This window comes from Octopus sinensis, linkage group LG13 (assembly GCF_006345805.1).
Source record: "Octopus sinensis linkage group LG13, ASM634580v1, whole genome shotgun sequence".
Lineage (NCBI taxonomy): Eukaryota > Metazoa > Mollusca > Cephalopoda > Octopoda > Octopodidae > Octopus > Octopus sinensis.
This window is the reverse complement of record NC_043009.1, coordinates 9,094,018-9,121,433: the sequence shown is the minus strand read 5'-3', so window position 1 is coordinate 9,121,433 and position 27,416 is coordinate 9,094,018. Positions and strand designations below refer to the sequence as shown.

The 27,416-nt window shown below is 38.4% G+C and overlaps 2 protein-coding genes across 3 annotated transcripts in view; both read right to left on the bottom strand.

Moving 5' to 3' along the window:
• Nucleotides 1-11,691, bottom strand: part of LOC115218556 (NADH-cytochrome b5 reductase-like) — a 157,329-nt gene extending 145,638 nt beyond the window's left edge. The window contains exon 1 of one of the 2 annotated variants that reach the window (XM_036508146.1): nt 11,635-11,691. The gene's annotated coding sequence lies outside the window, so the exon portion shown is untranslated. Of the gene's footprint in view, nt 1-11,580 lie in introns of both variants that reach the window. The other variant, XM_029788443.2, reaches the window with a different exon arrangement.
• A 12,828-nt stretch (nt 11,692-24,519) lies between these two features.
• Nucleotides 24,520-27,416, bottom strand: part of LOC115218489 (SCL-interrupting locus protein-like) — a 141,405-nt gene continuing 138,508 nt past the window's right edge. Inside the window, exon 18 of the mRNA XM_036508145.1 lies at nt 24,520-25,838. Coding sequence (XP_036364038.1) covers nt 25,127-25,838 — 712 coding nt within the window. The 3' untranslated portion in view covers nt 24,520-25,126. The remainder of the gene's footprint in view (nt 25,839-27,416) is intronic.

Here is a 27,416-nt window from a genome sequence, read left to right as displayed (position 1 = left end):
AAGTGAAACAGTCCTACATGAGTGTTCCCATTATGGAACACACATTACTTATTTTGCTCACATATGTTAGAGCCTTATGACTATGAATGAGTATTGTATATTTTTGTTAAAACTGTCGACTTTTCACTGTCACATTTTTTCCTTTTTCTATATTTCATTATGCGAAATACTAGAAATTATTGTTCTGTTATTTATTGACAATTTCAAAAGATTTTATTCAACATCAATGGAAATTGTAGCTGAGATACCAGTGCTGGTGGCACGTAAGAGAACTGTCCAAACATGGCCATTGCCAGCGCCACCCCGACTGGCCTTCATGCCCGTGGCACGTAAAAAGCACCATCCGATTGTGGCCGTTGCCAGCCTCATCTGGCACCTGTGCAGGTAGCACATAAAAATCACCCACTACACTCTCGGAGTGGTTGGCATTAGGAAGGGCATCCAGCTGTAGAAACACTGCCAGATCAGACTGGGCCTGGCACAGCCTCCTGGCTTCCCAGACCCCAGTTAAACCGTCCAACCCATGCTAGCATGGAAAACAGACGTTAAACGATGATGATGATGAAAGAGTATTGAACAAGATCCCACAAAGTAATTTGGGAAACCAGCCTTAAATATATCAGATCTGGTCTTTCTAAATAATTTTTGCCATATAAATTTGTCTAAATGACTGAGGACTAAAAACTAACATCTTAACTTTTGACAGTCTTGTGAGAAGGACAACAGTTATATATCACAGGAAAATGTTGTCTGACCAACGTAATTTTGAGATATACGTTGAATGTAGGAATTTTGTTATATAAATTAATTTTAACTTCAAAAAGTTAAATGATGGCTCAAACTTTTGCACACATTCATCAGCAATACTGAATATAAATAAATAAAAAAAAAAAAGGTAAAAGTGTAATTAAAATAATGAAACAAAAGAGTCATTAAAATCAACTGCAATACTTCCAATAATGAAAATACGAAAAGAAAAAAAAATCGAAGCATGAAAAGTCAATATAATCCAAAAACTAATATGCTATGGTTTAATTTATCAAGTCTTTGTTTTCTTATATTTGCATCATCATTTTAACACAAATTTTCTATGCTTGCATCGGTCAGACAGAATATATGTTGTGGCAGATTTTCAACAGATGGATGCCTGTCTTCTACTGACCTTTACTTGTTTCCAAACAAGAGTATATTTCCCTATAGGTAGATATGGTTTCACAGGAGTTTGGATATAAATGACACCACTTGTATGATGGTGATGCTCATTTACAACTATTGCCCCCATATCAAGACACACATATACAAACATAAACATATATACAAGGGGATGCTGGAAAGTTCCTGGTTTAAGGGTATCACAAAAGGCCTCGCTGGAGGCTCAGCCCTCTGAGTTCTTTTACAGGGCTTAGAAAAACTGAAGGGCTGCTGCAAATAAGTTTGTGAATCTGAAAGAGAAATATGCTGACTAAAATCATAATTAAATTATCTTCCTGTATTTACTTTTGCCCAAAGCCAGGTACTTTTCAGCACCTCCCTGTGTGTGTGTGTGTGTGTGTGTCTGTCTGTCTGTCTGTCTGTCTGTCTGTCTGTGAGTGTTTGCATGTAGTTGTGTTTGTGTGTTTGTGTGTGTGTGTGTGTGTGTGTGTTTGTATGTGGTCTGTTGTCTTGGACATCATGTGATATTTATATATATATACGAGTGTCATGTCATACAAGCAGTATGATTTCATTTCCAGTCTTCTATACAAAAAACATGCCAGGGAAAGTGGAAATATTATCTTGCTTGGAAATAGGTGAGGGTTGGTGACAGGAAGGGTATCCAGCTGTTGAAAAATCTGCCTATATATAAACTCTATCTGACCAATGCAAGCATGGAAAAGTGGATGTTAAAATGATGGTGATGACCTTTGACTGTTATAATGAAGTTTATTGGTCATCAATTTTTACTGTCATAATAAATGGATCTTTTCGGTTTGAACGGCAGTTTTTAACATAATTTCTAGGTAACTAAAAAATTTTAAACTTTGTATACTGCTAGAATGTGTTTATAAAACATCTTTTTCTCTTGGCTTTATTGAGAAAATTCTATAGTTTGTAAAATATTTGTTGTTTTTTTTCTTCAATTTCTGCAATTTCAACCAATCAATGACCTCTATTGAAGTAAAAAAAACATTCTGTGCCGTATGAATATGTCCCTCGTTTAAGAAACAGATTGGGTTTATTTACATTTGTGAAGTAAAAAAGATACCCTTCCCCCACCCCTCACCCTAAAACAGATTGAAATGCAATAGATTGATACTAGGGTCATAATTATGGGTGACAATTTCATATGACACCGCTAGAAAAAACTGCCGTTCAAACCGCAAAGATCCTAATAAAGTTTAATAATATGATCAACCTTTACCACAACAATAGAATTAAACCTGGTCGTTAGAAATAATGTGTCAGTAACAAACTGTCACATGATACAGTGAAGGAACCTTTATGTGTTCATATAGCCTGCTAGAAATAATACCCAACATCTCCCTCATATCACACCCTACATCTAAAAACAAAGAACACACTGGATAACATAATTCTGAAAAAAGGATATAATCACAGTGGAATTTCATTGTCATGGGTTTCTTTGAGCAGAGCTGACTCAGAGCCAAATGATAACAAAGTGTTCACTGTGTCCAAGACATTCAAATATTTCCTGAAATGATCTGAGTATTTCAACAATTTCTCTTTTCTTTTTATTTCCATTTTATATTTATTTTGCCGTCACGTAAAAAGCACCCTTCGAGCATTGGACCTTATGGAGGCAATGGCAAACGGCCAAGACCTTTGGCAATATGTCATGCTTGAGAAGAAAGACCCCTCAAGCCAAGTGAAATCGTAGTTGTGGCAGATACTGGTGTCACACAACAGGTACCCATGCTGGTGGCATGTAAAAGAGTGGTTGGTGTTAGGAAGGGCATCCATGCCAAATCAGACTGGAGCCTGGTGCAGACCCCCAGCTTACCAGTCTTGGTCAAACTGTCCAACCCATGCCAGCATGGACAACAGACATTAAATGATGATGATGATGATATTTACATACATGATTGAAATCGATCAAAATTCAATGGAAATTGTAGTTGTGATACCAGTGCCGGTGGCATGTAAAAGACCCAATCCAAACGTGGCCGTTGCCAGCGCCACCTTGGCTGGCCTCCATGCCAGTGGCACGTAAAAAGCACCAACCGATCGTGGCTGTTGCCAGCCTCGCCTGGCACCTGTGCCGGTGGCACGTAAAAAGCACCCACTACACTCATGGAGTGGTTGGTGTTAGGAAGGGCACCCAGCTGTAGAAACACTGCCAGATCAGACTGAGCCTGGTGCAGCCTCCTGGCTTCCCAGACCCCCGTCGAACTGTCAAACCCATGCCAGCATGGAAAACGGATGTTAAACGATGATGATGATGTGTTTTTAGTTAGGTCGGTTGCATTTATAGCTGGATACATTTGTTATTGCAGTGGAACTTGTTCATGTCAAGTAAGCAAACTAAGGCAAACGGTGTTGCATGACTTCTCCAAGAGCACAGTAAGTTAAATAAAGGAACGAGGTTTGAACTCATGATCATTATATTAGTAATCTCATAACCTTAATCTCAAAACCGTTGTAACTCCAGAATGAAAAATATTGGTTTCAAATTTTGGCAGAAAACACTTGCCCAAGGTGGGACTGAACCCCAAGCCATGTGATTGCAAAGCAAGCTTCTTAACCATGCAGCCACTTCTGCAGCTACGAAAATTTTATAAAAATAATAACTCTTGGAGGCAGAGCAGAGTTTAACTCAAACGACTGGCAAATATTTGACGATTTACACTTCTAAGTTCACTCCTATCTTCAGCTTAATTATTCTTCTCTGAAGAACTGAAATGCTAGTTCTTTATTGTTATAATTAGCAATAAAGAACTGTTAATTATATATCTTTCAACTGAATTTAATTCAGGTTCACTTTCAAAAGTTTGTGTATATATAAACATAAAATACAAATGGTATAATAGAATTTTTAAAAATGAAACTAAATTATAATACAAGCAAAAATAAGTTACTTCTGTGACTATGACGAACAAACAATTCACAAATAGGAAGATGTTAGGAAAGGTTCAAAAATTTGCCAAAATGCGAAATTTGGTTATTGCTGAAACACTTCATTTTACAAGAGAAACTGCTATTTCTTATGGAACATTCTCGTCTACTCAAACTTGTAAACCAAAAAGCAAAAATAAATATTCAAATGTTTTTGTTTCACTTTCATAGTCATACCATAGACTTATCAGAAATGAAGAAGTCTCTTAAGAAGAGCATCATTTGTGAAGCCTCTAAGACATGGTGATGGAATGAAGAAAGCAATTGGCTTTATAGACACAGATGCAACTGTGTGGTGAAGCTGTTTGCTTTCTAACCATGTGGCAACAGGTTCAGTCCCACTGCATGGCAGCTTGGGCACGTGTCTTCTTCTATAGCTCTGGACCAGAAAAAGCCTTGTGAGTGGATTTGGTAGGCAGAAACTAAAAGACTTCCATAGTATATAAACATGTGTGTGTGTGCACGCATTTTGTGTATGGCTCAGTGGTTACAGCATTGGGCTCACAATGAGTTAGTGAGTTCAATTCCTAGACTGGGTTCTATGTTGTGTTCTTGAGCAAGAAACTTTATTTCACATTGCTCCAGTTCACTCAGCTGTAGAAATGAGTTGTGATGTCACTGGTGCCTAGCTGTATCAGCCCCTTTGCCCTTCCCTTGGGTAGCATCATTGGTGTGGAAAGGGGAGACTGATATGCATGGGTGACTGCTGATATTCCATAAACAACCTTCCTGGATATGTGCCTCAGAGGGTAACTTTCTGGGTGCAATCCCAGGGTCATTCATGACCGAGGGAGGGGGAGCCTTTACCCTTTATGTATGTTTATTAAGAGTGTGTCTATGTTTGTGTCACCTTATCTTGATATCACATCATAGTAGTAAAATTATTGTCACTGTCATACAACCATTGTCATTCACTTCTAATATTTTGCAAGAACATGCAAGTTACCAGCATCGCCTTACTGGCACCTGTGCCGGTGGCATGTGTAAAAGCTTCGAGCGAGGTCGTTGCCAGTGTCACCTGACTGGCACAGTGCTGGTGGCACGTAAAAGCACCCACTACACTCTCGGAGTGGTTGGCATTAGGAAGGGCATCCAGCTGTAGAAACTCTGCCAGATCAAGATTGAAGACTGGTGCAGCCATCTGGTTCACCAGCCCTCAGTCATTCGTCCCAACCCATGCTAGTATGGAAAGTGGATGTTAAACGATGATGATGATGATGATGCCTGGCCAAGGGGAAATATTACCTTGCTTCGAAACAGGAGAGGGTTGGCAACAGGAAACACATGAAGCAAATCTGCCTCAACAAACTTCATCTGACCCATGCAAACATGGAAATGTGGATATTAAAATGATGATGGTGTCCTCCCTACTAAATGCGTGGCCTGGTACAACAGTTAAAAATCAATAACAGTAATTTCCAAAATTTGGCACAAGTCATGTGTTTGTAGAAGGAGGCCAAGCTGGAGCATCATCTTGTAGGGCTTTAGTTAATCATATCAGCCCCAGTATTTATTTTCTTTTTGTAAGAGTGGTATTTATTTGATCAATACTAGTATTGAACTAATAAGTTATGGGACATGATCACAGAGCACCATTTTTCAGGTGGCATCAACACAAACAAAGACATGGCAACAGACACAAAAATGCACACATACACATATGCATAAACACACACACACACACGTATATATATATATATTTAATCCAAACATGAAAACACAAAGAGAAAACACAACAACGCAAGGACGTGGAAAATCAGTTATTGGACGCTCAGGAAAGGAAAGAAAGAAGGAGGATTTAACATTTCGAGTAGAGCTCTTTGTCAGAAACATAGGAAAAGGAAAGATCCAAGGAAGGGAAGACGGAGGAAAAAAATTGCCAACAATACACACACGGTCACATATATATATATATATATATATATACATACATATATATATATGATGGATTCTCTTGTTGTGAATGACAAATGAGGGTTCAGTAAAATAAAGCATTAATTATGTTATATGGATATGAATGTGCCTCTTGAGGCCTGCTGGTGCCTTGCAAACCTTTAGGCAAATGGAACAAGTTGAGGACTCAGTATATTATGTGTTTTCATGAATGGACGGCAAGGTCTGCGTTGCTTCATGCCACAAAATCATCATCATCATCATTCATGCTCCATGCTGGCATGGGTCGTGGTCCAACAACTGCATCACGCTCCAATGTCTGCTTTGGCATGGTTTCTATGACTGGATGCCCTTCCCGATGCCAACCACTTTGCAATGAATATCAGGTGCTCTTTTGCATGCCACTGATACCACTGAGGTCACCATGCAGCTTGCAAGACTACAAACTCTGAGGGAGATGGGTTTTTAAGATGAGGGGTTAAAAATATGAGGGAAGGAACCAGAATAGAATAGGCATCTTACTGTAAAGGAGCTATGAGGCTATTAACATTTTAGAAGAGTAGGAAGGTGTGATTGGGGCTGGGAAGAGGTAAAAATAGTGAAGATGAGATGGCTGGGGAGACCTTCAAAGTATGGGGAGAGCAAAAGTGAGTGAGGACATGAGATCCAAGAATATGGTTAGATAGAAGCTGTTAATAATGTATAGGAGAGTAAGAGATGGAGAATGGATGAGAGGGATTTGGTTATAATAGGTTAAGGACAAGTGTTGAGAGGTGGAAGTAGTGATTGGTGGATAAGAGGTGGGGGTGTCCTATGATTCACTATCCGACAATTAAAGAAGAAAATAGACAAAATAAATAAGTCCTAGGAAAACAGAAAACTGGCAAACAATTATATTCAACGTAAACCACAAAACTAATAATGGTTTCAAATTTTGGCACCAGGCCAATAATTCGCAGGGTGGGGTGGGGGACATAAGTTGATTACAAAATGTGTTCAACCTGAACTCATTTTATTGACCCTGAAAGGATGAAAGGTAAACTCAACCTAAGCAGAATTTGAACTCAGAACAAAAATGTGGAAGAAATGGTTCTAAGCATTTTGTCTGGAGTGCTAATGATTCTGCCAGCTTACTGCTTGAACCACAAGACAAATAACCTTTTCTAGTGTATGCATAAGACCAAAAACTGTTGGGGTGTGGGGGTAGAATTGATTACCTAAACCCCAGTGTGTAAATGGTACTTATTTCATCAACCCAGAAAGAATGAAAGGCAAAGTCAACCACAGCAGAATTTGAACTCTGAATGTAAAGACAGACAAAATATCGCTAAGCATTTTGTTAAAGATTCTGCCAGTTCACTGCCTTAACCGTAAGACTAATAATAGAATATTATATAGAGTAAAGACCAGTCTACAACAATGGCCATACCATATTGTATATCACATTAACCATCTCAAATAATTTACTCATTCAGGAACACCAAGTAAATGCCCTAACCAGAAAGTTCTCAAAAATCAATTAACAAAACCCACACAAAGTAGAGCAGGACACAAAACAAAAAATATATACAAGCTGAATCATCATTTTGACACTTTTCTTCCATCAGACACTGAAAGAAGCAGTAGAGAAATCTATTAAAAAAATCTATAAAAAAAAATAGTAAAGAAATCAAAGGCTTCAGGGTGAGGTAAAATCACAGATATACACGTAAAACACCCAGAGTGTGAAGGAACTACTGCACTCACACATTGACAACTACTCGAGTCAATACTATAAAATCCCCAGAATCTGGACACTGGGCAAAATTATTACTTTTCTAAAGTCCAACAAAATCCTAGTGAAGTATACAGACCTATCACCCTCATATTGCATACATTCAAAAATTCTAGGAGAGCAAATTTTTGACACAGAAAATATTCAGTGGTTTCAAGAGTAAAAATCTCCAACATGTAACATTGTCATTATCATCAACAAAGCTTTCAGTTCCAGTGCCCATTATTCACTCACACAGAAAATGCTTAGTACCACCTTAAGATCCAATCAAAACACAAGCTAGCAAAAATATCTGTCAGTCCAGCAATTGTATGTAAAGTACAAAAACAACCCTTCCAGAACTTGCAATTTCTTGACTGGAGTAACAAGGAAGAAGAGGCCAGCTTCTTACCTACACCTTCCCAACCTATACCTACATGATGTCCCACAACCCACAAAACACGTCAAAAGCCTTTAATATACAGGGTGTCCACAAAATCTGGGTACATGGAGTAAATAAAATCATAACATAAAGAATTAGATATAAGAAATAATAATTTCTTAAAGTATGTGTTAATCCCCATGTACCCAGACTTTGTGGACACCCTGTACATCACACCACACACCCATCATTCCACCATTCTCCAGACACTACCATACAAATACTCCAAAGCTATGTAATTCACCTAGACCGTCATCAGCCAGGCTGATCTGGAACCCAACCTAGGCCCCCATATCTACAGCGTTCGCCGCTGGAATAAGGAGTGGTTGGAGATCATGTGGTCGTTAGCCTCAAATCGCCAGGCCTGGTCGGCGTTTGTGAGAGATGCAGCATTGAGGATGATTGAAGCTAGCTCAACCCACCCCGGGTGAATGTTGTAAGAAGAAGAAGAAGAATTCACCTAGAGATCTGATTCTTCAGAAACAAGCTTAAAGTAGCATCTACAGAAACCCACAGCCTCTCTATCCTGAGCAACAGTAAAAATCATGATACAAAACCAACCATCATATTCAAAAACATAAACCACACACACAAAATACTAGATATTAATTACAAAATTCAAAACGTGCAAAGCAAAAAAGACAGTAAATAAAAAAAAGCAAAACAACAGACAACAAACATACTTAGAAGAGTCACAGGAATCACATTTGGTCATCAGAAAGAAAGAAACATTGTTAAAACAGTTGGTTAATGTTTTAGAAAAAATACTTAAAGTAATATCTGTAAAACATTAATGAATTGTTATGTTTATATATTTGTTTTGCAAGAGAGAGACACAAATAAGAAAGAAGAAAGCAAAGGACCACTGATGAGGTCACAGAAGTGTGACAAAAAAACTCTGGCCAAAATAAGATTAAAATTAATGTAAAAAATAAATAATGCTGAAGCAAAGTAACACCAAATATATAGTTCGTGTGTTTTTATTGGCTAAACTGGCAAAATGACCATTCCTAAATATAACAATTAATGAATTGGTTACCAATAAATAATGTTTGTTTCTTAGACAAAGCTGGCCCCACTTGGACCCCAGTGGCATAGCTAGGTGAAGGAGAAATGGCCTGCTCTGAACAACACTTTCACTGAACGATACTGTTGGGACTTCTGTATAAGTCTACAATGGCTTGGAGTCAGGAGTAGGGAGGCAAACTCAATGGCTACAACGGGCAACACACTCTAGCTATGCCATTGCTTGGGCCCCTATTTCCTGTAGACCATAATGAATGCAAAACATTATAGCAGGTTGTACATAGATCACATCCACAGATTAACAACATGATGATACAAAAATACAAAAAAAATCAATGCCCACCTGGACATACAAGGGGTTTACAACTTTATTGTCACAACTTCCATGCTTCCTGAGATTCACCAACACTACACCTGATTTTCTCCCCTCCATACACACGCAAGCATGTATCTGACTCCTACACTGTTCACTTCTCAGACATTTGTACATTACTGCACATGCTTTATATGCACTTATTGACAAGTTGTGGTGCACCCGAGCACTGTATACAAGAATTTCATTATTATTATATTATTTTAATGTGAAAAACACCTCAAAATACCCAGGTACATGCACAATATCTCAGAGCATCACAACAACAACCTGGGCGAACATAATGAACACATACACAACAGAAATAGCAGCCAACATCAAGTTTCGCTGAATCTAAATGCTTTGCTGGGATGCACACCTCCAACAATAAGTGCAGAACAACTTTTACACTCTGACCGAGTCCACCTTACTCGCCTCCTCTGAGGTTACGATCAGAATTAGCAAGTGTACAAGAGTAGACTGGAAATGGGAAAGGGTGCAATGTGTCCAACTATCACACTGCATCCCATACGATTCGACACTGAGTCAACAGTCATCGGTTAGGCGGAGACGCGGTATAACGAGAAGGCGGCGAGATGGCAGAATCGTTAGCACGCCGGGCGAAATGCTCAGCAGTATTTCGTCTGCTGCTACGTTCAGAGTTCAAATTCCGCCGAGGTCGACTTTGCCTTTTTATCCTTTCGGGGTCGATTAAATAAGTACCAGTTACGCACTGGGGTCGATATAATCGACTTGATCCGTTTGTCTGCCCTTGTTTGTCCTCTCTGTGTTTAGTCCCTTGTGGGTAGTAAAGAAATAGGTATAACGAGAAAGAGTCGCGTTGTTTGATTAGGACTAATCAGCGATTACAACAAATACGCGGAAACAAACCTTGCCCGTGGCTAATGGGGTGCACTGGATGGCACTTTGCCCTCACTATTCAATGGTGCACTCTCATATTTACAGTGATATACTTATTTCGAAACTCCACTTTAGCATTATTTACAAATTACTGGCAACGGGCCTGTAAAAAACCATTATCTTGAAGCAAGTCCTGTTGAGTAGTTCATGGTTCCTAACGAATCTAATTGAAGAATTAAATAGATAAGATTCGAAACACGAAGCTACGAATGATTTTTTAAACAAATAAGTACACGATGTAATATCCATTAGATGGAAAATTAGAGCATCTTATTTTCATTGCTCCCGTCCACAGATCATTATTAAACAATAGTCCCCGAGGGGACTGAAAGCTACTTTATTTGTTGGTGAGTCGGAGACTCGGTTCGCCAGGAACTTAGAAATGGATATATATTTTTTTCCGGTTAATGTTTACATCTTGACACATAAACCATTTTTCCGTTTACACCCACCGAACTGTATGATAAAACTTTTCTGTCATAAGCTAGACTTTCTATAGTTTTGCTATCACCTCACGCGGTAGAGAAATGTAGCGAAAACATCACGGGAGGTGTGAAAGTAATAAGTTTGTGATTGATTTGCCATGAAAACAGAGAAATCAATCAGAATTATAGACGCAAAATATAATAATTTTTACGGAGATGTACTTGCATAGCAAGTGACCTGATCTGAGATCGTGTGCTGAAACGAAAACAATTGCAGCGTGGAAGGTGTTTATAAGCCATTTAAGAAACACACAAAAACCGTTAGATTCAATTCAACAATTTAATTTAATTTGTCGAAATATTTTCGTCGCTTTGAGACCACAACCTAGTGACATGCATGGTATGAATTGGAGTTGTCAGCTTTGAATCGAAACCGATCAGCAAAGTTATAACAATAAAGGAACAAGAATACAGTGTACTTCTCAATTACCTGGTCGTTAATTTCGGATAGAAACGAAAAATAAACACAACAGAAATAAAAGATTGTGGGGAAAAAATAAACGAAATTCTAGTTTATTATAGTTGTAGCAATCCCTTTTCCGATTATTTTGATAATGACTGAATAAACAAAAAATAGCGTTTGGTGTTAGATTACCTAAATATCAATAAATAATAATTCCAAGTGAAGAGTGCTTTTCCAGATACATACGTAAAAGTTGTGACTTCGTCCGGACAGGTGCGACGAAAGTGACACGGTAACTAAAGGGAGACAACTTCAATGATGTTGTGCGGTGGAGTTTAGGAAGGGAGATAACTGCCAGCGGTTTTTCTTGCCCCCATCAACGCAGTCGTTGCTTTTTCTGATCATGGAACTTATAACCTCTTGGTGTTAGGGGCTACGCGTGATCGCGTCGACCTGGTACACCTCACAACCTCAACCCTTTCAGACCTTACCCATATTAGATAATGTAGTTGAAGATGCTTTAACAAAGACAACCAATATATCTTTGATCATAGGTCCTTCTAATCATGATTGACCTGGGGTTAAACAGCAACAGCGGTGGAGTCGCAATGGCCCAGTGGTTAGGGCAGCGGACTCGCGGTTTCGATTCCCAGACCAGGTGTTGTGTGTGTTTATTGAGCGAAAACACCTAGAATATCACGAGGCTCCAGCAGGGTGTGGTGGCGATCCCTGTTGTACTCTTTCACTCCAACTTTCCCTCACTCTTTCTTCCTGTTTCTTGTCCCCGACTTCCTACGCAACCGTTGAGCCTGGATGCGCATTCATCCATCCGTCGATGCTCTCGGTGTCGGGGGTTGACCTGCTTTCTCTTCTGCAGGTCTTACGAATAGCAAAGGACCAAGTTTCGGACTTCTCCCACTACGGACGAAGACCACTTCACTCAAACAAACAAACAGCAACAGCGATCTTTTTATGTGACACTATTAATGATGGTTTTTTACACAGACTGACACAGAGCTGTATGTTTAGGAAATGGTGAATCGATTCCAAAATATGCTTGACAATTATTTTAGTAAGATCTTGTAGTTTACTTGCATTAATTTAATTAATTTTTTCTTAGGTATAAAAAGAAGTATAAAAACTTCCGCAGTGCTGCATAAAGGTAGAAATAAGGATAGATTTATCAATCTCGAATAAATGAAAGGAAAAGACGACTTGTTGGGTGACATAATTAATCCATTGCCCAGTTTTAATACCCTCACGTGGCCCGTGGGTGCACTTGGCGGAGTTCACACAAGATCATCTGTATGGCGATAACTTTCCCCGCTAATCTCAGAAGTCCTGCATAGGATAGTTGGTGCTACCCTTGCTCCTAAAAGGAAAGGAAAGAAAAGGAAGACGTCTGGTCGGATTTGAACTTCAAACATTGAAGGATAAAACAAAATGACGCAAGGAATTTAGTATGGAGCTCTTCCATTTCTACTGCTGCGGTGCTTTCTATGAGGATTCAGTGCCATTCTTAAGTGATCCCTCTCGTAGAAACTAGAATCCATACACGTTTGGCTTCTATCTCAAAACGTCGGTGACTATGGTTTAGGTTTACTATCATCAAAGATAGGCTCTGCCACCTGGAAATTAGGAACAGTGTCAAATTGTGTCGTGGCTATTTAGTCCCGGGTCAGTTCGATAAAAGCTTTCCAGGCATCACTTTATATGTTACCATGATTTTTTTATGTTTCTTTTTTGGGATCTTTTCGGTTTGAACGGCAGTTTTTTTAAAAATAATTTCCACGTAACTAAACACTTTTAAACTTCGTATACTGGTAGAATGTGTTTATAAAACATCTTTTTCTCTTGGCTTTATTGAGAAACTTCTATAGTTTGTAAGATATTTGTGGGGGTTTTTTCTTCAATTTCTGCAATTTCAACCAATCAATGACCTCTATTGAGGTAGAAAACATTCTGTGCCGTATGAATATGACCTTCGTTTAAGAAACAGATGGGTTTATTTACATATCTGAAGAAAAAAGATACCTTTCCCCCACCCCTAACCCTAAAACAGATTGAAATGCAATAGATCGATACTAGGGTCATAATTATGGGTGACAATTTCATATGACACCGCTAGAAAAAACTGCTGTTCAAAATGAAAGTAAAACAGGTTAGCAAAATTGTTAGAGCAAAGGAAAGAAAAGGTACGTACTGTTGTTTTATAGCTTTAAATGTTTTAAGTTCCAATCTTACAAAAGTAAACTTTGACGTTCATCCAGGGTTGATAAAATAATCTACCAGTCAAATATGTATATTATTGTTACTCATCATCGAACGGAGATTTTTGAAAGAATAATTTTGCCGCCATAGGTAATATCAGGATGTACAGAATGCATGCAATATTTACCCGAAAAAAGGCGGCGAGCTGGCAGACACGTTAGCGCGCCGGGCAAAATGCTTAGCAGTATTTCGTCTGCCGCTACGTTCTGAGTTCAAATTACGCTGAGGTCGACTTTGCCTTTCATCCTTTCGGGGGTCAATAAATTAAGTACCAGTTACGCACTGGGGTCGATATAATCGACCTAATCCCTTTGTCTGTCCTTGTTTGTCCTCTCTGTGTTTAGCCCCTTGTGGGTAGTAAAGAAATAGGTATTTCGTCCGTGCTTACGTTCTGAGTTCAAATTCCGCCGAGGTCGACTTTGCCTTTCATCCTTTCGGGGTCGATAAAATTAAGTACCAGTTACACACTGGGGCCGATGTAATCGACTTAATCCCTTTGTCTGTCCTTGTTTGTCCCCTCTATGTTTAGCCCCTTGTGGGTAGTAAAGAAATAAGAAATAGCTGTCAAATCTCTCTTAAATTGCACTACCATAAAAATATAAACCCCACCAAAACCTCAGAAAGACACACTGGATAATGCAATCCTAAATACACAGTTATTGTGGGGAAAAAAATAATAATAGTTGGAGGAAATACCTATGATTAATGTTTTCGATCAAGAAAGGCTTTAACGTAATAAACTAATGTTATACACTGTAATTGTTATAATTATAAAATATAATTAGGAGTAAAGCACAAATCCATTTCCAACCGAATGATCTTAAAGGCTTATAGTCTTTAGAAGTATTTATTGCTTTTCCTTTTTTTTTTCTCTGTATTTGTTTCCATATATTTAATGGATTATGGATAAAATCAACCGTTTGATATGATTGCGACTGATATGAAGAATGATGGAGTTACTTCCCTTGTTCCTGCTCAAGATCAACGCTAAACGAATTCAAGTTGGGAGACTTTTGGGAGAAGAATTTAGTGACGTCACAGCTGAGTCCTTCGGAGAGAGAAAAATCTGATTTGTATTTTTATTTTTGACGTAGACGGCTATTAATCTCATGGATTCTGATACATACATACTTAGGTGTATGTATATGCCTGTGCGTGCGTGAACTTCTATACTATAAAATCAACTCAGAAAAATTTTGTTTTCAGTTCTTTTTTTTTTAATATTGTTTTATTTAATTGTATTTTCCAGGTAAATATTTTTTGCTACTCTTGGTAAAGGGCCCGAAATTTTTGGAGAGGGGGTCAGTCGATTAGATCGACCCCAGTACGCAAATGGTACTTAATTTATCGACCCCGAAAGGATGAAAGGTAAAGTCGACCTCGGCGGAATTTGAACTCAGAACGTAGCGGTAGACGAAATACCTATTTCTTTACTACCCACTAGGGGCTAAACACAGAGAGGACAAACAAGGACAGACAAACGGATTAGGTCGATTATATCGATCCGAGTGCGTAACTGGTACTTTATTTATCGACCCCGAAAGGATGAAAGGCAAATAACAGCGTATAACATTAGTTTATTAGGCTAAAGCCTTTCTTGATTGAAAACATTAACCATAGGTATTTCCTCTTACTATTATTTTTTTTTTTCCCACAATAACTGTGTATTTAGGATTGCATTATCCAGTGTGTTTTTCTGAGGTTTTGGTGGGGTGGGGTTTATATTTTTATGGTAGTGCAATTTAAGAGAGATTTGACAGCTATTTCTTATTTCTTTATAGACTACAAGGGGCTAAAAAGGGATCTTTTCGGTTTGAACAACAGTTTTTCTCGCGGTGTCATATGAAATTGTCACCCATAATTATGACCCTAGTATCGATCTATTGCCTTTCAATCTGTTTTAGGGTTAGGGGTGGGGGAAGGGTATCTTTTTTTCTTCAGATATGTAAATAAACCCATCTGTTTCTTAAACAAAGGTCATATTCATACGGCACAGAATGTTTTCTACCTCAATAGAGGTCATTGATTGGTTGAAATTGCAGAAATTGAAGAAAAAAAACCCACAAATATCTTACAAACCATAGAAGTTTCTCAATAAAGCCAAGAGAAAAAGATGTTTTATAAACACATTCTACCAGTATACGAAGTTTAAAAGTGTTTAGTTACGTGGAAATTATTTTAAAAAAAACTGCCGTTCAAACCGAAAAGATCCCAAAAAAGAAACATAAAAAAATCATGGTAACATATAAAGTGATGCCTGGAAAGCTTTTATCGAACTGACCCGGGACTAAATAGCCACGACAAAATTTGACACTGTTCCTAATTTCCAGGTGGCAGAGCCTATCTTTGATGATAGTAAACCTAAACCATAGTCACCAACGTTTTGAGATAGAAGCCAAATGTGTATGGATTCTAGTTCTTACGAAAGGGCTCACTTAAGAATGGCACTGAATCTTCATAGAAAGCACCGCAGCAGTAGAAATGGAAGAGCTTCAGACTTAAATTCCTTGCGTCATTTTGTTTTATCCTTCAATGTTTGAAGTTCAAATCCGACCAGACGTCTTTCTTTCCTTTCCTTTTAGGAGCAAGGGTAGCACCAACTATCCTATGCAGGACTTCTGAGATTAGTGGGGAAAGTTATCGCCATCCAGATGATCTTGTGTGAACTCCGCCAAGTGCACCCACGGACCACGTGAGGGTATTAAAACTGGGCAATGGATTAATTATGTCACCCAACAAGTCGCCTTTTCCTTTCATTTATTCGAGATTGATAAATCTATTCTTATTTTTACCTTTATGCAGCACTGCCGAACCACTAAGTTACGGGGATGTAAACACACCAGCATCGGTTGTCAAGCGATGCTGGGGGAACAAACACAGACTCACAACACACACATACATATATATATATATATATATATAATATATATATATATATATATATACGACAGGCTTCCTTCAGTTTCCATCTACCAAATCCTCTCACAAGGCTTTGGTTAGCCCAAGGCCATAGTAGAAGACACTTGCCCAAGATGCCATACAATGGGACTGAACCCGGAACCATGTGCTTGGTAAGCAAGCTACAATAAATATAAGTTAACTTTTATCAAATTTCTTAGCACGTATACAAAATGATGAAATGAGTACAAACTTTCCAAAGGAATATGTTTATTTACCTTAAAATAAAATAAAATAAGTTTCTCATTTGTATATTGGTAATAAATATGTGATAATTTATCTAAATTCTATCACAATCTAGTCCCTCAGAAACTTGTCTCTGCAAAATTTCATTAAAAATGCATATTTTTCAGAAAGCTTAAGATACGCAACCTTCACCTCTTATGTTCACTCTCTCGTTTACTCTCTCCATCTCTCTCTCTCTTTCTCTACAATGTAAAGGGTCACTAGAGAAATCAATCAACCAACTAATCTTTATATCAGATATTGATTATATATAGATATATCTAAGATATAAACCATCACTACAGGTTCATGATTGGCAGAACCCTTTCATTACTGTATTTATTTTTAGATGCTCTGTGTTTCTTTCAATTACTTTAAATATAACAAAGAATTTAGTAAAATAACTTGGTTATCATTCAGCTAGTGTTAGGAACATAAATTGTGACTAAGGTTTGGTGGAAGATTTTAATTCAAAACTTATGAAAGCAAGACATTTGTACTCAGAGTCAGAGCCGGTTTCAGCCGGGTTGATCATGAAAGGGTTAAACAAATCCTAATACAAATACAATTAACTTAAACATTTTTAAAGAAAAGTTCTATGGCCCTCAGTGACCACCTTACTAACACATAATGGACCACAGTTCACCTGTTACTGACACCTGATCTAAATTTTTGATATTTGTCCTGTTAGATAAACACTTCATTCTTTTTTTTTTTAACCAAGTTTTTGCCCTCAAATTTTACCTTTCTTTACCCTCAATTTGAACCCATACAAAAGTTTTAAGAATTGGTATTCTCACTCAGCTATGCCTCTGCATGTTACAAACTTTGGCAAATTGGAAGAAGAGTTGTTAGAGCATAAGATAGTTCAAAGCTGTCTCTTGGGTTAAAAACTTCTCAAGGGCAGTTTTACTGTTCATTCTTTCAGGGTCAATAAACTAAAATATCATCTAAGGTTGTGGATTAACAGAAGTGAGAGGCGGCAAGCTGGCAGAAATGTTAGCACACCAGGTGAAATGCTTAGCGGTTTTTCGTCTGCCGTTACATTCTGAGTTCAAATTCCGCCGAGGTCAACTTTGCCTTTCATCCTTTCGGGGTCGATAAATTAAGTACCAGTTATGCACTGGGGTCAATGTAATCGACTTAATCCCCTTGTCTGTCCTTGTTTGTCCCCTCTATGTTTAGCCCCTTGTGGGCAATAAAGAAATAAGAAGTGAGAGGTCATCAGATGAGATGCTTTGTAGTATTTATTCCAGCTCTTTGCATTCTAAGTTCTTGGGTGGCAGACCTAATCTATCATTTGGATTGGTTCTCAGGTTCCTTTATCAGTGTTTAGTCTTTTATAGGCATTTAGGCTAGAAGTCTGACTTAAGGATATCTTTCTCCCTTCTTTGTAATGTCACGGGTACTGCCACCCTTTCCCCAGTTAAACGGTAGAAAAGAACACTACAGCTAGACAGATTGAGCTATTGGGATTTGTGTGCTTTTCATCAAGAGTTGGAGGAGAAGGGGAGGACAAGAAAGAGGATGAGGAGGATGAGGAAAAGGAGGTAGAAGAGGACAATGATGATGCTGTGCAGCAGGGTTCAGAAGTTTGCTTCATAATCATGTCCCAAATTGGCTGCCATCGCATGGCACTTGAGGCAAGTGTCTTCTTCGACTAGTTTCAGGTTGACTCAAGCTCTGTAAATGAAGTTGGATAGAAGCCTATCAAACGGACACTGTACCAGTAATTAAATAGCCCACCCTCCAACACACAGATTCTACTTGAGGATCATGTTAAGTGACTTTAGGACACTTAACTGCTTATACAATGAAAGACGTAGATCATGTGGAACTCTATGAGATGAATGCAAAGGGAACAGGATCTTTTCGGTTTGAACGGCAGTTTTTTCTAGCGGTGTCACATGAAATTGTCACCCATAATTATGACCCTAGTATCGATCTATTGCATTTCAATCTGTTTTAGGGTTAGGGTTAGGATTAGGGGTGGAGGGAAGGGTATCTATTTTCTTCACAAATGTAAGTAAACCCAATCTGTTTCTTAAACGAGGAACATATTCATACGGCACAGAATGTTTTTTACCTCGACAGACGTCAGTGATTGGTTGAAATTGCAGAAATTGAAGAAAAAAAAAAACAACAAATATCTTACAAACTATAGAATTTTTTCAATAAAGCCAAGAGAAAAAGATGTTTTATAAACACATTCTACCAGTAAATGAAGTTTAAAAGTGTTTAGTTACGTGGAAATTATTTTAAAAAACTGCCGTTCAAACCGAAAAGATCCGGGAACAGCCTTTTCACACAAATGTCACATTGACAATGTGGAATACTCCGCCGTTTACACTATAACGACTGACATAATTCGCTGAGCAGATAATTCCATTGATTGAACGTGTAGAATAATCATTGCTGAGACCAACATAATGGTTCAATTACAGGATATGTCATCTTTACAGGATAAGTAATATCAGGTTTTTTAACTAGGAAATCATTATCCAGTTGATTTAATCAACACTAACTAAGCTTGTTTTATAGACACAGACATGCATGGATACCCATTCAAACATGCTTAATATCGGGTGCGGTGTACGTGATTGTACTTCATTCCATTATGCTATTATGAATTGTCATTGTTTTATTATGAGACATGGCTGTGTGGTTAAGAAGTTCGCTTTTGAACCACGTGGTTAGAGGTTCAATCCCACTGCATGAACAGTGTCAGTTACTCTTACTCTTTTACTTGTTTCAGTCATTTTGACTGCAGCCATGCTAAAGCACCGCCTTCAGTCAAGGAAATCGACCCCAGGACTTATTCTTTGTAAGCCTAGTACTTATTCTATCAGTCTCTTTTGCCGAACCGCTAAGTTACGGGGACGTAAACACACCACCATCGATGTCAAGCAATGTTGGTAGGGGACAAACACACACACACACACACACATATATATATATATATTATATAAAAGGGCTTAGTAAAATAAATTACTTTGCCGCATACTGAACTCATTAGAAATAGCAGCTAAAAAACTTTTTTAAAACTATTTCTAATACTTAAAGAAAATCTCTCTCATATATAGTGTTTGCTTAATTCAACTCACAAAAGTTTGGGGGTAAGGACATCGAAAAATCAAATGCTAAGGTTATTCGAGAACGTACGTTTCAAGATTAGTCAAAACAACATTTCTATCATCGGCTCAGAAATTCCTTGGTTTGGATTTGGAAACACTGAAAATAAGAACATACCCTTTCGAAGATCTTCGAAAGGGTATGTTCTTATTTTCAGTGTTTCCAAATCCAAACCAAGGAATTTCTGAGCCGATGATAGAAATGTTGTTTTGACTAATCTTGAACGTACGTTCTCGAATAACCTTAGCATTTGATTTTTCGATGTCCTTACCCCAAACTTTTGTGAGTTGAATTAAGCAAACACTATATATGAGAGAGATTTTCTTTAAGTATTAGAAATAGTTTTAAAAAAGTTTTTTAGCTGCTATTTCTAATGAGTTCAGTATGCGGCAAAGTAATTTATTTTACTAAGCCCTTTTATATAATGTAATAATTTGAATTCGCCTTGAATGGTCCCTTTGCATACTGAACACTTGGTGAAATTGATTAATAATTAATTAATTTTGCCCTCAATTGTTGAAATATATATATATATATATATATAATATATATATATATATATATATATATACGTCGGGTTTCTTTCAGTTTCTGTCTACCAAATCCACTCACAAGGCTTTGGTCAGCCCAAGGCTATAGTAGAAGATACTTGCCCAAGGTGCCACACAGTGGGACTGAATCCGGAACCATGTGGTTGGTAAGCAAGCTCTAACAAACAACTCAATCTAACAACCAGAGAAGAATAGGGAGTGAATAAAAAAAATGCTTCTAGCATAAAATGAATCTCAAGTGAAGCAGAACTATTTGAAAAATTGTGTTGCAGAAATGAAGAGGATGAATGTCAAAGATGAAAGATCTACAAACTCCCGGCTGACCAAAGCCTTTTGAGAGGATTTCATGAATGGAAACTGAAAGAAAATACACACACACACATGCATATATGTATATACATATATCCTGATTGGCTCCCGTGCCGGTGACACATAAAATGCACTATCAGAACGTGACCGATGCCAGGCCTGCCTGACTGGCTCTTGTGCCAGTGGCATGTAAAAAGCACCCACTACACTCTCGGAGTGGTTGGTGTAAGGAAGGGCATCCAGCTGTAGAAACATTGCCAGATCAGATTGGAACGTGGTGCAGCCACTGGCTCTCCAGACCTGTCAAACCATCCAACCCATGCCAGCATGGAAAACAGACATTAAATGATGATGATGACGATGATGATATATACATATACGCATATATATATATCTATGTGTGTATGCTTTGTTCCTGTGTGACCCTGACCCCTGCTTGACAACTAGTGTCAGCAAAAGTGGATGATAGAATATGTACCAGGCTTAGCAAGAAAATTAAGTAGTGGGGTCAATTCATTTGACTAAAAGTTTTTCAAGGTGGCCCCCAGAACGCCAGGTTACAAGGATGTAAATGTACCAACACCAGTTGTCAAACAGTGGTGGGGGAACAAACACAGACACAAAGACACACACACATATATACATACATATGACGGGCTTTCTTTCAGTTTCTGTCAACCAAATCCACTCACAAGGCTTTGGTTGACTTGAGGCTATAGTAGAAGACACTTGCCCAAGGTGCCACACAGTGACTGAACCCAGAACCATATGGTTTGGAAGCAAGCTTCTTACCACATAGCCACACCTATGCCTGTACATATTTTCACAGATAGGGTATTTGATTTTCCACATCAGTGTTGATTTTTAAGTGTTATTTTTAATCCTTTAGTTTTTTTTATTCTTTTTTTTTTTAAATCCTTTATCTGGCCCAAACATTCTATTTGTTTTATGTTCAAACTGGCCAGATCCAGCTTCTCACACTTACCCTACAATGACATTCTAAAAATAGACCTCATTGAAATCTCAAAGCTACAAGATAAATTCATGATTGATTCAAAGCAATGTGAATAAATAAGCTTTACGTTTGACAGAGAAAAAATCTAAATGCTGAAAGGTCAAATATATTCACTAAGACCAACATAAAGTCGGACAAAACCAGCTGAAGTTGAGGTTCAATTTTTTCCCATTAAGCTTTTTTAAAAAGACAAAATGTAAAGTTAATAAAGATGTATCTTGAAACAATGTAAGTTGAAGTATGTGTTTGCTTTAATACACTACTCTTTTACTTGTTTCAGTCATTTGACTGCGGCCATGCTGGAGCACTGCCTTTAATCGAGCGACTCGACCCCAGGACTTATTCTTTGTAAGCCTAGTACTTATTTGATTGGTCTCTTTTGCCGAACCGCTAAGTTACGGGGCTTCTTTCAGTTTCTATCTACCAAATCCACTCACAAGGCTTTGGTCGGCCCAAGGCTATAGTAGAAGACACTTGCCCAAAGTGCCATGTAGTGGGACTGAACCTGCAACCATGTAGTTGGTAAGCAAGCTACTTACCACACAGCCACTCCTACGCCTATAAACATTGTTTATCATCAGTGTCATTTAACGTCCATTTTCCATACATTTTTCTTAAAGATCTAGGGGAAATCTTGCATGGTGCACCAGATCTTATTCTGTTTTCAACAGTTCCCGATTTTTTTATATCTTTGAATAAATGAAGATATGGTAGAAAATGGAATACAAAATGTCTCTGATATTTTCCTGTAACTTTTACCTGCTTTCAATAATTAAGTTTTTCACTGAATTTGTGAGTTCTTTACTTTTCGACATTATTACGATACTATTTTATGTTGTCTCAATGCTGAATGAAGAAGTTAGTGTTTTGAGACTTAAAAATTACAACTGATAAGATTATTGGAACAAACGAGAAAGTTCTAGTAAAAAAAAATTTATTTTAACAGTATTTTGTGGCATAGAAAATCATAAATTTATTCTGTATGAAAACTTTTTTCACCCCTAAATATTTATAACTGTATATAAAGTCCTTAGTTACTATAATTTATAAGTTTCTTTTGCAAATTCTTAGTTTATGCATCATGATCATCATCATCATCGTTTAACGTCCATTTTCCGTGCTAGCACGGGTAGGACGGTTCGACTGGGGTCTGGGAAGCCAGGAGGCTGTACCAGGCTCCAGTCTGATCTGGCAGTGTTTCTACAGCTGGATGCCCTTCCTAATGCCAACCACTCCATGAGTGTAGTGGGTGCTTTTTACATGCCACCGGCACAGGTGCCAGAGGAGGCTGGCAGCGTCCACCATCGGTTGGTGCTTTTTACGTGCCACCAGCACAGAAGCCAGTCAAGGCAGCGCTGGCATCGGCCACGATTGGTTGGTGCTTTATACATGCCACCAGCACAAGTATCACAACTACTATTTCCATTTGATATTTATTCCGATGTTTATGTACTTGACTCAATAGGTCTCCTCAAGCACAGCAGGTCACGTGCCACCAGCACAGAAGCCAGTCAAGGCATGTGTATGCAAATATAGTTTGACTGGAGCCAGCAAACTGGAGAGCTGCACCAGGTTCCAGTCTGTTTTGGCAAAAGGTTTCTACGGCTGGATGCCCTTCCTAATGCCAACCACTTTACAGTGTATGCTGGGTGCTTTTAATGTGCCACTGGCATGAGCACTCTTATGTGCCACTGGCACAATTTCTTTTTACATGGTGCCGGCACAGGATTGTTGCAAGCCAATCTTCTTCCCCAGGGGATGCAGCCTTGACCCTTCTGCTGTGCAGAACGGGTCTCCACTACATCAATGTATATCATGAACATTATAAAATTCTATCCAACTGGAACCCTAATCTACAGAAGTTGATTAAGATTTATCCAATATCAGCTTTACATGCTGACATGAACATTTTATGTTTTTTTTGTATTTTTTGTTTCAGTCACTGAAGTGTGACCATGTTGGGGGCACCGCTTTGAAGGGTTTTAGTCCAACAAATTGACCGCCGGACTTAAATCTAGTACTCATATTATTGATCTCTTTTTATTGAACTATTAAGTTACCGGGACAAAAACAAACAAACAGTGGTTGTCACATGGTGGTAGTGGAGAGGGACAAACGCAAACACGCACACATATGCATGTATAAATGCTTAGTGGTTAGGGTGTTGCACTCATGATCACAAGATCGTGGTTTCGATTCCTGGACTGGGAAGTGCACTGTGTTCTCGAACAGAACACTTCCTTCCACATTGCTCAGAGAATCACTTCAACATCTCACATGTGGCACACTTTGCACCACATGGAACAAGCAAGGCTGATTTGAGTGAGGAAGTGAGCTAATATACAGCACAAGCCCTTGGTCACTATGAACAAAACATTCATGCATTAGTTCAGCAAGTTTATGATAAGGGGAGTCCAATGATGATGAGAAAGACAGACAGATGGACATAGTAAGCTTCCATATAGTTTCCATCCACTAAATTCACTCACAAGGGGCTATGGGAGATATTTGCCTTAGCTTCCACACAGTGGGACTGAACCTGAAACCACATGGTTGCAAAGTGAGCTTCTTAACCACATGGCCATACCTGTGCCTACATAGAGAACTAACTGTGAAAGGTGTGTAATGAAAACTAGAGAACAACAATCCAAAATTCATGATTTATTACCAACAGTAGAGAAAAGAAGGTAAAACAGGGGTTTTTTGTACATATATATAACAATTTGTTTTCCTTTACAGATTAATAAAACATTTATACAGTTCATTATAAAAAATGATTTTTTTTTTTGATTTGCAACTATGTTCACTTTCATTAATTAATTTTTCATTAACCAGCTACAAAATCATTTCTTTGTATAAAAGAGATGGATGAATAATCAATTGCATTGAATCATTTTATTGTTGGTATTCATTTTATCACTTCCATGGGGAAGTGAAAGGTGAAAAAAAAAAAATTAACCCTGGCAGTAAGGTATCCACTGTGTGGTTCACCAGTTCAGCTACCTTCCCCATATAACAACCAATGCTGTTACAATGATTTCTTTTGATTAGGCACATGGGTTTATTTTTGCAATTATCAATCCCGAAAGGATAAAATGCAAACTCAGCCTCAACGGAGAACTGAACCCACAATGTAGGGGAACAAAATGAAATACAGTGTAAGGTATTTAAATCTGATGCTCTACCATTTCTGCCAGTTAATTGACCTAGTCAATATGAATACATCAAATGGAGGTCAAACCACCATTATAAACAGGTATCCACCACAACAGGTGTGCTATAACAATTTGGGCATCTGTTTTAATTTCGCTATATCTAGAATTCTCTCATTAGCAGAATTTCCAGGATCTCCTTCAAGAACTGGAGGAGGTGTTTGTAAGAACATCTGTGGTTGTTCAGGAGACTGTTTTTTCAGGTACGGCTTAAACATGGGAGTTGACTCGGACATAGGTAAAAGCTTTTGCTGGATATTTTGAAAAGGTTTCCTAACATTTAATTTGGTTTGGGTCAAATTTTGCCTCACTTCTTTTGGTCTCTCAAACAAAGCCATATTTTCAGAGGAATTTGAGATTTGAGAAGAATTAGTGTTTCTAGTATGTGAGTAGGGCAAATAATTAGCTGTGTCATCTTTGAGTAAGAAACTCATGTTTTTGCTGTCGGATTCTTCAATTAAGTGATGTTTTTCCATATACTTTCGAGTTGCAAATGTCAAGTCATTCACTGACATACCGTATTTGCTAATGTCTGGACTGCTCGAGTCCAGGCCATAACGCATTATCTGACAGAGGAAGTTCTTGTTGTTAGCTTTTGCTGCTGCCGGAGCGGTACTTTGACTGCGTAGTTTGGCCATCTGCGTCAGTTGCTCGTCTTTTAGGTATTTCAGTGCCATGCTGTTGATTTCCATTGAAGTCTCAGTGTCCGATTCAAGCAACATGGAAATATAATTGATTTTAGGAAGCAATGTACAGTCAACTGAATTGAAGCCAGAACTGAAACAAGAAAAGAAAAGAAATGAGTCATTCCAACGTAAGTGTATATATAACAAGTTTTTGTTTTCTTAACATCAATAAATACAACACATGGAGAGGAAATAGTGAAAATGAATTACAAAAAGGAAATTCTAACAGACTTTTGACTTTGGAATCATTCCTCTTTCTTCCATCTCTACTTTTATTTTCTTGGTGATCCCATACCCACTTGTGTCAGTAGATCCAATTGAACAGTGGCTGGTCAATCTGATATGATCTGCCATTCACCAAGCTCGAGGGATCGCGGGTTCGAATTTCAAACCGGGTGATGTGTGTGTTTATGAGCGAGACACCTAAGCTCCACGCGGCTCTGACAGAAGGTAATGGCGAACTTCTGCTGACTCTTTCGCCACAAATTTCTCACACTCTTTCCTCCTGCATCTTGCAGCTCAACTGCAACGGACCAGCATCCCGTCCAGGTGGGGAACCTATATGCCAAGAAACCAGGAAACCGGCCCCTATGAGCCAGGAATGGCTCGAGAAGGAACAAACAAAAAAAAAACAAAAAAAAAGCTATAGTCATAGGTGAACATAGCACATACCCTATATAAAGCTTCTCACTGCTTACAGGAACAAACTGTAACCCAACTCAAGTATGTGTGTTGCTATTGTTTACCCTATATCAAGCCTGAATGAGCAGACTAAGGCAAGCCAGACATAACCATCATGACATTTTGTAGTTAAAATTACCAATCAACATGGTTCTTTATCATCTCCTCCCTGGGGTGAAACAGGTTGAATTTAGTCTTCACCCTGCATCGCATGTCTTTCTTTATCTTCTTCTTCCACAGATTTCATTTACCCTAAGAGTGCACTACTTCTTTATACAAATGTCATCCTCCATTCACACCACATGTCCACATCAGCAAACTCTTCTCTCTTGTATATTTCATTTGATTCCTCTTATATCCAGTTTTACTTTCTCCGTCCGGGTTGCGGATCCGTGGAATAAGCTGCCAGACGAGATGGTGAAGATGCCGACGACCGCTCGGTTCAAAGTCTCCCTGGACCTCAAGTGGCCTGAACTCTTTACATGAACACCACCCTGTACATAACTCCATGTCCCCCTACATGGCCTTGCTTTTTGCTTTTTGAGCCAAAAAATTAACTAACGAACTAACTTTCAGTTCATAACTAACCACTCCATCAATTGTGCACACTAACATTACACATCCAGCAAAGCAAGCTTGCTTCGTTTTCTAGTCTTCCTGAACCCTTTGTATCCAAAATACATACCGTACTCCCAAACACACGCACATGTGTGTGTGTGAAGACCAGTGGGAGTGAGAAACCCCTTAGCTTTTATTAAGGCATGTCTCTAGAACCTACTTCAAACCCAGGTCACATCTGCTTCGAAGGTCAGCAGTGACTTGGTCAGTGAATCCTCCGTATTGGTCAACAATGGATGACAAGATGAGCTGTTATGAGTCACACTATCCCAAAGTGTGTATGCATTTGACCAAGGACTGCATGTGAACTTGTATTCCCACTGAAACTCTGAACACTTGTTGGTCAGAGCCAGCTCAACCCATCCCTAAT